This window comes from Sinocyclocheilus rhinocerous, unplaced genomic scaffold, assembly GCF_001515625.1.
Source record: "Sinocyclocheilus rhinocerous isolate Xijiao unplaced genomic scaffold, SAMN03320098_v1.1 scaffold936, whole genome shotgun sequence".
Classification (NCBI taxonomy): domain Eukaryota; kingdom Metazoa; phylum Chordata; class Actinopteri; order Cypriniformes; family Cyprinidae; genus Sinocyclocheilus; species Sinocyclocheilus rhinocerous.
The window spans coordinates 460,687-471,224 of record NW_015662583.1 but is presented as its reverse complement, the minus strand read 5'-3'; the positions used below and the strand labels follow the sequence as shown (position 1 = coordinate 471,224).

The 10,538-nt window shown below is 39.6% G+C and overlaps 1 protein-coding gene across 1 annotated transcript in view; it reads left to right on the top strand.

Annotated features, from left to right (window-relative positions):
* Positions 1–10,068, top strand: part of LOC107728123 (nuclear receptor coactivator 7-like) — a 25,523-nt gene extending 15,455 nt beyond the window's left edge. Inside the window, exons 8-17 of the mRNA XM_016538207.1 lie at positions 588–648; positions 1,086–1,209; positions 2,849–3,513; positions 4,296–4,467; positions 4,552–4,699; positions 4,788–4,910; positions 6,116–6,268; positions 6,356–6,451; positions 8,598–8,671; positions 8,752–10,068. Coding sequence (XP_016393693.1) covers positions 588–648; positions 1,086–1,209; positions 2,849–3,513; positions 4,296–4,467; positions 4,552–4,699; positions 4,788–4,910; positions 6,116–6,268; positions 6,356–6,451; positions 8,598–8,671; positions 8,752–8,887 — 1,752 coding nt within the window. The 3' untranslated portion in view covers positions 8,888–10,068. The remainder of the gene's footprint in view (positions 1–587; positions 649–1,085; positions 1,210–2,848; positions 3,514–4,295; positions 4,468–4,551; positions 4,700–4,787; positions 4,911–6,115; positions 6,269–6,355; positions 6,452–8,597; positions 8,672–8,751) is intronic.
* Positions 10,069–10,538: the final 470 nt, after the last annotated feature.

Below are 10,538 nucleotides of genomic sequence, written 5' to 3'. Positions count from 1 at the left end.
GCAAATAAAACAAAAATAACGACTTTATTCAACAATTCGTCTGCTCCGCGTCACACTGTAGCGCCTTTTTGGAGAATATCATCTGAATGCAAACAGCGTATGCTATTCTGTGTCAGCTGCGTCATACGTTTTCTACGTTGTTTACACTTTAAATTGAACGAAAACAATGTATCCGCGTGACGCAGCTGACACAGAATAGCATACGCTGTTTGCATTCAGAGGATATTCTCCAAAATGGCGCTACAGTGTGACGCGGAGCAGACGAATTGTTGAATAAAGTCGTTTTGTTTTCTTTGCGTACAAAAAGTATTCTCGTAGCTTCGTAAACTTACGCTTGAACCCCTGATGATGTCACATGGATTATTTTAACGATCTCCTTGCTACGTTTCTGCACCTTGATCGTGGTAATTACATTGCTGTCTATGGGAGAGTCAGAGTATCAAAAATATCTTAATTTGTGTTCTGAAGACGAACAGAGGTCTTACAGGTTTAGAACGACACGAGGGTGAGTAATTAATGACAGAATTGTCATTTTTGGGTGAACTATCCCTTTAAATGAGGCTTCTGTTTTATTTCTTGTCCTGCAGGGAGTTGTGGGAGGAGTGATGATTATAACGCCCAACAACATCATGTTTGACCCGCACAAATCTCATTAATTACTCACCCTCATGTCGTTCCAAACCCGTAAGACCTCCGTTCATCTTCGGAACACAAATTAAGATATTTTTGATGAGTTCTAACAGATCTCTGACTCTCCCATAGACAGCAATGTAATTACCACGATCAAGGTCCAGAAACATAGCAAGGAGATCGGTAAAATCCATGTGACATCATCAGGGGTTCAGCCGTAAGTTTACGAAGCTACGAGAATACTTTTTGTACGCAAATAAAACAAAAATAACGACTTTATTCAACAATTCGTCTGCTCCGCGTCACACTGTAGCGCCTAATTAATGACAGAATTGTCATTTTTGGGTGAACTATCCCTTTAAATGAGGCTTCTGTTTTATTTCTTGTCCTGCAGGGAGTTGTGGGAGGAGTGATGATTATAACGCCCAACAACATCATGTTTGACCCGCACAAATCTGACCCGCTGGTGATCGAGAACGGCTGTGAGGAGTATGGTCTCATCTGTCCCATGGAGGAGGTGCTGTCTGTGGCCCTGTATGACGACGTGTCCCGTATGAAGCTCAAGGACGCGCTGCCGTCGTAAGCAGCACTCCTTTCTCTCTCTGTCTTTGTCTTGTTGTCTTAGAAAACCCCCTTTTTGTTCTTATAAGATTTTATTAAAATGATTATGTGCATTAATTTTGTTTTGGAATGGCGACAAAATTTTGTTTTAGCACCATTAAGATTTGATTACGTAAAGGGCTGCACAATTACGACAAAAATCATAATTGTCGATTATTCCCTTGAAATTGTAATTGCGATTATTAATTACAATTTACATTGAATGATGTTTTGAATAGCTTACAAAATTTTGTTTTAGCACCATTAAGATTTGATTACGTAAAGGGCTGCACAATTACGACAAAAATCATAATTGTCGATTATTCCCTTGAAATTGTAATTGCGATTATTAATTACAATTTACATTGAATGATGTTTTGAATAGCTTTATACCATTGTTTGAAGCAACTGCATGCCATATTTTTATATGAAAGTTAACAAGCTGAAAACACTCTTCCAGAAAAACTTTAATTGCTTTTTTATAGCATTTAGCCTTTAAATGTCAACTATACATTGGTTTCACGGTAATCACGATTACCTAATTATATACCAATTGGGCTTTTATTATGTAATCTATGAGCAGCCAGATCCTTCGTTTTTTTGATCTTAAGGGGTTTAGCTGTTCTAATTTCTCATGGTTCAGTTTGTATCACAGTTCTGTGGTCTCAGTTTTGGTCCAGTAAATATTTGCGGGTCCATGGTTGAAATTAAATTAGTTTAGTATTTTAAATTAATTTAGTATTTAATATTTTAATACTGTGAATGACCAGTAACAATCCAGTTGTTTTGTTTGATTAAATGAAATTTATTTATTTTAATTTAGTATTTAATTTATTTTAATTTAATTCATTTTTAACTAATTTATTTTTTTATTGTTATTTTTTTATTGTATTTATTTTATTATTTATTTATTCATTCATTTTAAATGTAATTCACTTAATTTATTTTGGTTTTCATTTATTTTATTGTTTATTTTATTACATATATTAATTTATTTAAATGTAATTTAATTTATTTGATTTGATTTAACTTAACTATTTAACTATTTTATTTTTATTTTATTAAATTTATTTATGTAAATGTAATGTAATTTAATTTATTTTCATTTATTTTCCTTATTTATTTTATAAAATGTATTTATTTTTTATTTATATAAATTTTTTATTTTACCTTGTGTATTAATTAAAGTAATTATTTATGTTTACTTTAACCACACATTTACAGAAAAGGCTTAGTGGCAAAGTGAATAATTTAAATGTTTTGTGTAAAGTTTGTTTTAGAATCAGCGTGATAGTTGCATATTTCAAGCTTTAGTCTATTTGCCCCCCATAGACTACCATTGTCAATCTATTACTGTACATGCATTTTTAGTTTATTCCCACAAACTGAGGGATGCAAATCAGCTGAAATACTCCACCTCTTTCACTTTCTCTCATTCATTCCATTTCCGTTCAGCTTTGACACCAAACACCAGTTTTATCCCTTACGTTTTGTCATATTTATTTGTCATGTTCAGTTGAGTCTTGGGTTTGTTCATTTTGGATGTTTTGTTTGTTTTTCTCTTTAATTTCACCATCTCCACCCTCATGATGATGATGGCCGCTGTTATCCGTTGTAGTGATGAACCCCAGGATCTCTGTCCGTTATACAGGCCTGGCGAGTGGGAGGAGCTTCCCTCCGAACGAGATCTGAACCCCTTTAGTCGTTACGAGGCTCTCGGCGCGCCCAACCAGCCAATCGTGTTAGACGATATCGAAACGGCCATCTCTGAGATATCAGAGTGCCAGATCGCTGACAAATCGCCGTCGGACGAAGGTTTCACCGAACTGGAGCTGCTGCAGAGCGACTCTAACACCACCTGCTCTGGCCAAGAGGGGGCGCCACTACAGGAGCAACGAAAGACGCCAACGGACAAATCCGTGACTGAGGAAGACGAAGATGAAGGCCTTCACAACCGTTCCACAGAGCTTCCCGACAGGCTGGACGAACCCACGGCACTGGTGCATGATGGGAAGGAAGCTGTCATAGAAGTGGAGGAGGTGACCAAAACAAGGGGTGAAACGTTAGTAAATGGAGTCTCGGCAGTCGAGGCGACCGCAAGCGACCAAAAAGGGAAGACGACCCTAGAGGACTCTGGGAAATGTAGTTCGCCTGGACCAAATGTTGAGGATAATAAGGGACCAAACTCGGACGCACAGCTTTCTGAAGCGGAGCTGCGCAGACGGGCCAGTGAGGCCGAGATGAAGTCATGGCTGCTAAAAAGAATGCAGAGACCAATCGAAGGTGAGTCTGTGTGATTGACAGGAAAGACCAGCCAATCACAGCCAAGGACTGTTTTTGAGAATGCAGATGTTTTTTTTATTAATCTTATAAGCTCTGTTTCTGAAACTAATGTGCTGCTTTGCTGTCTATTGTCTACATAGGCAACATCCTAACTGAAATAAGAAACTTATTTATATATTATTATAGTATTTATTAATATTTTAAATTAAGGTTTTTTTTTTCAGTTTTTTTTAAATTATTATTTGGTGTGTGCTTTTGTCTCTTTTTTTAAGCATTTCTAAATAGTTTTAGCATGTCAGTTTTAGGTTTATTTCAGTTAGTATATATTAAGCAAATTTTAACTTGGTAATTTTTTGTACATATTTAAGCATGTCAACATATTCTGTTACACCAAATACACAAAATAATGATCTTTAAAAAAGCATCATATGACCCCTTTAATGTATATTAAAATAGAAAAACATTATTTTACATTATAATAATATTTCACAATATTACATTTTTTCCTGTATTTTTGATCAAATAAATGCAGCCTTGATGAGCAGAAGAAACTCCTGTAAAAAACATAAAAAATCGTTCTGATCCCAAACTTTTGAACGGCAGTGTATGTATATATATATATGCAGAGGCGGACAAAGTACATAACTCCATTACTTGAGTGAAAGTACATAGATCTAAATAGAGCAGAACGGTTTTCAGATATTTTTTAGCAATTTGTTCTCTAGATCATCTCGACTAATGAGGCCAGGAGACGCTGAGTTGAGATCTGATCTGATTTACAGACATGCTGCTGTCCAATGAAGAAAAGAGCAAAGCTCCGCCCATGTTCCTCTGCTTTAAGGTGGGGAAACCAATGAGGAAGTCCTTCGCCACTGGTCGGACGTCTAGCCCCGCCCACTCGTACATTGGCAGAGGGCGGCAGCCGGAATATTGGTTTGCTGTGCCTCAAGAGAGGTACGGATGGGCTCCTCAATATGTGAATGGGTTTAATATGAGAGAGTACGCTTGTAAACAAACCTTTCTGCCATTTCTCCAAAGAGTGGACCAACTGTACTCGTTCTTCATCCAGTGGTCTCCAGACACTTATGGGAAAGACGCTCAGGAGCAGGGCTTTGTGGTCGTGGAGAAAGACGAGCTCACCATGATCGACAACTTCTTCAGTGACCCGGTTCCTCGCAGCTGGGAGGTGAGGAGCATGCGACTCCAGGACACTTGGGAGAAACCGCTAAAAGAATATGATAAATATGAGGGCTTGGTTTGTTCTTTGTCATCAGATCATCACGATTAATGAGGCCAAGAGACGCCAGAGCTTCAGCTTCGAGGACGAGGAACCTCTAGAGCTTCTTCCTGTTCTGATGGACGCCAGTGCTCTTCTGGAGGACACGCACATTGAGAAGGTCTCCATTGTTTGCTACTTTAAAGGGACAGTTCACCCGAAAAATGAAAATGTGCTGTTCATTTACTCATTCAAGATGTAGGGTACTGTTTTATCTTCAGTAGAACAGTAAAGAAGATTTTTAGCTGAAATCGTGCTCCTTGGTGATTCATAAAATGCAATGGCTACCGGTTTTTGAGAATAAAAAAAAGCATATCAAGGAAAACAAAATTAATACCCGTGACTCCTGACGATATATTGAGGTCTTATGAAGCGAAACGATCAATCTGTGAAAGAAACTGGACATTATTTACAACTTTATTATCTTTAATCCAGAGCCTCAGGCAAACGAGTGAACCGATTCTTTTCTGAAGACCTGGTTCTTTCGGACAGTTTGTTTCAATGAACTGGTTCAGTTCACTAGTTTGTGAATGACGTAATATATACGCAATTATATTATTAAAGCACCCAATAATGATGTGAAACGTGGATGTTTTACGGCTCATCGGTCTTCGGTCCGAGTCGAACTGTTTCCTCGGTTCAGTGACTGTTGGAGGAACTGGAGCGATGAATCCGTTCATTCATCATTGAATCAGATACGCAGCTATTTTGGCTCATTTGGAGTCGGAGTGACTGTCAGGCGTCTGAAAGTGAGTTTTGATTGAGTAACTTGTAGATTTGTGCTGCTCGAGCCGCAAACTGTTGCAGGCGATTCAGTCCTATTTGATTAACTGGTTCAACTATTTCACTAAAAAGAATCGATTCAAAAGAATGATTCATTCGTGAACCAGAATCAGACCATTTGCCTGAGGCTCTGGAGGCTCTACAGGTAATAAAGTTGTAAATAATGTTCTGTTTCTTGCACAGACCGATCGTTTCGCTTCATAAGACCTCAATATATCGTCAGGAGCCACGGGGATTCATTTTGTGTTCCTTGATAAGCTTCTTCTTTTTTTTTTCTCTCAAAAACCGGTAGCCATTGGCTTGCATTTTATGAATCACCAATGACCATGGTTTCAGCAAAAAATCTTCTTTACTGTTTTACTGAAGAAAAAAACTCACCTACATCTTGGATGGCCTGAGGGTGAGTAAATTAACAGCAAATTATAATTTTTGGGTAAACTATTCCTCTAACAACTTAAAATGTTAAGGTCCATTGGGATTTGTTTGGGATTGTGATATTTTAAGTGGTGGTGATTGTGATTTGCTTGACACTCTCCTCTGCAGTTGTCCACTCGTTTGCCGGCCCGTGTTCAGGGCTATCCGTGGCGTCTGGTCTACAGTACAGTGGTACACGGAACCAGCCTGAAAACCCTGTACAGGAACCTACTGGAGCTGGACTGCCCTGTGCTGATGGTCATCAAAGACATGGACAACCAGGTACACGCACTACTGTGACCGCTGTTGGTGTACAACTGATGAAACTGGTGTTGCCATGTTAAAAAAACTTGTTGTTTTCTCCTGCAGATTTTTGGAGCGTTTTCCACTCACCCTTTCCGAGTGAGTGAGCACTGTTATGGTACAGGAGAGACCTTCCTCTACAGCTTCTGCCCAGAGATCAAGGTGTGTTTCTGACCTACATAGACTTTAGGGAACAAAATTGCTGTAAAATGCCCTTGCAAACGCCCTAGCAACCACTCAGAAAACATTTGCAACCGCAAGATAATGCCTTATCAACCACTCAGAAGTCTTGGCAACTGCTTAACCTTAGAAACCACTTAGAGAACATTGGCAATCATATAGCAACGCCTTGGCAACCACTCAGAACATCTTAGAAACTGCTTGGCAACATCCTGGCAACCAGTCAGAACACTGCTGTAATCGCCAGGCAACCACCGAGAATACCTTAGCAACTGCTTAGCAACACCTTAGAAACCACTTAGAGAACATTGGCAACCACACAGTCTTAACAACCACTCAGAATATCTCAGTAACTGCTTGCCAATGTCCTGTCAACCAATCAGAACACCTTTGCAACCGCCAGGCAGCCACCGAGAATACCTTAGCAACTGCCTAGCAACACCTTAGAAACCACTTAGAGAACATTGGCAATCATGTAGCAATGCTTTGGAAACCACTCAGAACATCTTAACAACTGCTTGTCAATGTCCCAGCAAGTAATTGACAGGTGACCACCCAGAATACCTTAGCAACTGTCTAACAACAACCTAGCAACCAATCAGAACATAGTCCTGGCAACCAGTCAGAACACCTTAGCAACTGCCTGGCAACACCCTAGAAACCACATAGAGAACATTGGCAACAACACAGTCTTAACAACCACTCAAAATTTCTCAGCAACTGCTTGCCAATGTCCTGTCAACCAATCAGAACACCTTTGCAACAACCCAGAACACCTTAGCAGCTGCCTAGCAACACCCTAGAAACCACTCAGAAACATTGGCAATCACGTAGCAATGCTTTGGCAACCACTCAGAACATCTTAGCAACTGCTTGGCAATGTCCCAGCAACCAATCAGAACACAGCTGTAATTGACAGGTGACCACCCAGAATACCTTAGCAACTGCCTAGCAACAACCTAGCAACCACTCAAAACATAGTCCTGGCAACCAGTCAGAACACCTTAGCAACTGCCTGACAACACCCTAGAAACCATTTGGAGAACATTGGCAACCACACAGTCTTAACAACCACTCAGAATATCTCAGCAACTGCTTGCCAATGTCCTGTCAACCAATCAGAACACAGCTGTAATTGCCAGGCAACCACTGAGAATACCTTAACAACTGCCTAGCAACACCTTAGAAACCACTTAGAGAACATTGGCAATCATGTAGCAATGCTTTGGCAACCAATCAGAACATCTTAGCAACTGCTTGGCAATGTCCCAGCAACTATTCAAAACATAGTCCTGGCAACCAGTCAGAACACCTTAGCAACTGCCTGGCAACACCTAGAAACATTGGCAATCATACAGTCTTAACAACCACTCAGAATATCTCAGCAACTGCTTGCCAATATCTTGTCAACCAACCAGAACACCTTTGCAACCACCCAGAACAAATTAGCAACTGCCTAGCAACACCCTAGAAACCATTTAGAGATAATTTGCAACCACATAGCAATGCCTTGGCAGCCACTCAGAACATCTTAGCAACTGCTTGGCAATGTTCTGGCAACCAATATGAACACCTTTACAACCAACAGACAACCACCCTGAATATTTTAGCAACTGCCTAATAACTCCCTAGAAATTACTTGGAGGACTATAGCAACCTTTATGTAATGCCCTAGTAACCATTTAGAAAATGGTAGCAACTGCGTAGTACCCAGCAACCCACCAGAGCTTGAATCTTGAATCAACCAAAAGGTCCCTAGCAAAAAATAATCAACACACTGGTCAAAAATTAAAAATCTTGCTTTGTCGCACCACAATTGATCGCGCGCGGTGTGAGTAGCTCCATAGGGATCTATTGTTTTGATTCAGGAACGTCATCACGTCGTACATTCGCATGACTTAATCGTGCTCAGTGTGAAAGGCCCTTAAACCTATTCAATCTTTAAATCTCTGTTCAAATGAAGTATTCAAACCTCATGCGGGCTCAGTACCTTCAAGTGACAGTTATATGTTTGTCTTTAGGTTAATTGAATTCACGTTTATTTGCATAGCGCTTTTCACGATACACATTGTTGCAAAGCAGCTTCACAGAAAATCAATGTTTAGTTAATGACGCTCAATGTCTTCAGGTTTACCGCTGGACGGGTGAAAACTCATACTTTGTGAAAGGAAACACAGATTCCCTTCAGATCGGTGGAGGAGGGTAAGTTCAGAAACATGCTAACGTGCCGTACATTCAGGTCTCGCTGCTACGTTTTTAACGCTCAACTGTCCGTTTCCCAGGGGTCGTCTGGGCCTGTGGCTGGATGCCGACCTTTACCACGGCACTACGTCCAAATGCTCCACCTTCAACAACCTGCCACTGTCCTCCAAACAGGACTTTACCATCCAAAATCTGGAGGTGTGGGCCTTCGAATGAGCGCCTGCGTCGCACGCAAACGTCCACACGCTAACGTACCCATGCGCACCAAGAGACGCCACGCCACGCTCACAGCATGATGACATACAAAGAACCTACTTGACGCTTTATTCCCGTACTGTACGAGGCTGTTTGTGTGAATCCAGTCCTACTTGACCACGTGGTTTTACTTGGTTTCTCCTAGTCTGAGCCTAGTTTCCTAGTCTGACTAGAGCGCACAGAGAGAAGTTCGTGGCAGCGATGCCGCCCACAGCTATCCCAGCATGCAATATTCTCTATAGAGATGTTCTCCTGCTGAAATATAACCAATATATAAACACATATGTGTATGTGAACGGTGAGGGCTGTGTATGATATTTGGGAAGCGTTCAAAGCCGAAAACATATACGGTGGCCAAATCTGTTGCTTCAAGGCCATTTTCTCGAATCGTATTCTTGGTTTACATCGTGGCGATTTGATGCATTTAGTTGGTGTATTTTCACGTTCGTTTGACGAGTGCGCAAGTAAATGCAAATATGTCCACGAATTGGTTTTGTTGACCAAAGCATTTTATTTGCCTTGTTCTCCAGTGTTTTATATTTCGTTTTTTTTCTTTTTCTATTTGAGTGTTTTTTTTTATTGGACGTGACATATAATCATATTCCTACCCGACAATGGTTTTACTGTTTTGTGAAATTTTAGGGACCTTTTCTAGTTCATTCGAAAGGGAAGCACTTGAAATGATGCCAGTATTACTCGTGAACACTATGGTAATCGCACGCCTGATTTCATTAACCGAGTTGCATCAGTTTCTGGCAAATCAGGTTCACCACTTCACTGTGGGTTTGTGTATGCAATCACTGACTGATGTCACTTCCTGTTATGCGGTAGCACGACTGTATAAGGAAAGTGTGAAAAGATGCACGGTGCAAATTCCGTTCTTGCTGTTGGAGGCTTGATCGGTTGCACAGCTCTTTGAAAGCATCCGCTTATTTCACTACGAGACCACTTCAGTGGGCATTAACTAACAGTGTCCATTCCAAATCCGCATTACATGGTCCATTAGGAAAAAAAAAAGTTTACAAGTGTTTCAAAGTGTCTCTGATTTCAAACACTGTCCAGTTGTGTATGGTAACCAGTGAATGTCATATTTATTGTGTATTTCTGTGTTTTAAAGTGAACCAAATAAATGCAATAAATGAAGAGGTAAATGACTCGTTTCATTGATTGAATATAATTTAATGCAAATATTTGTTATTTTAATACTTTTTAACAATTTACAATAAGCACTTATTTGTCAGCATTAGTTATTTTTTACAGCATTTATTAACCTTTGTTAGAAATAAAATTGTGTATTGTTTATTTGATTGTAAAGTGGTTCCTGAAATGTTTCACATACTATTTTTTTTTAAATGGAAGGTCCAGTTTACAGTAAATATTGTGCAATATATGTGGATATTTTATTCCAAACATAGAAACAAATACATTCATTTTAAACAGATTTTGTCCCTGAGATGCTGTTGGATCACAGTTTTACAGCATAAACACAATACAAGCAGAGAAAGTAAAATATAAAGCACAAAAATATAAAAGTTATTAATCAGTCAGCCATGGAAATATTTCTTAAATTTTCATAATTTTTGAAAATGTTTTTTCCTTGTATGTATATATA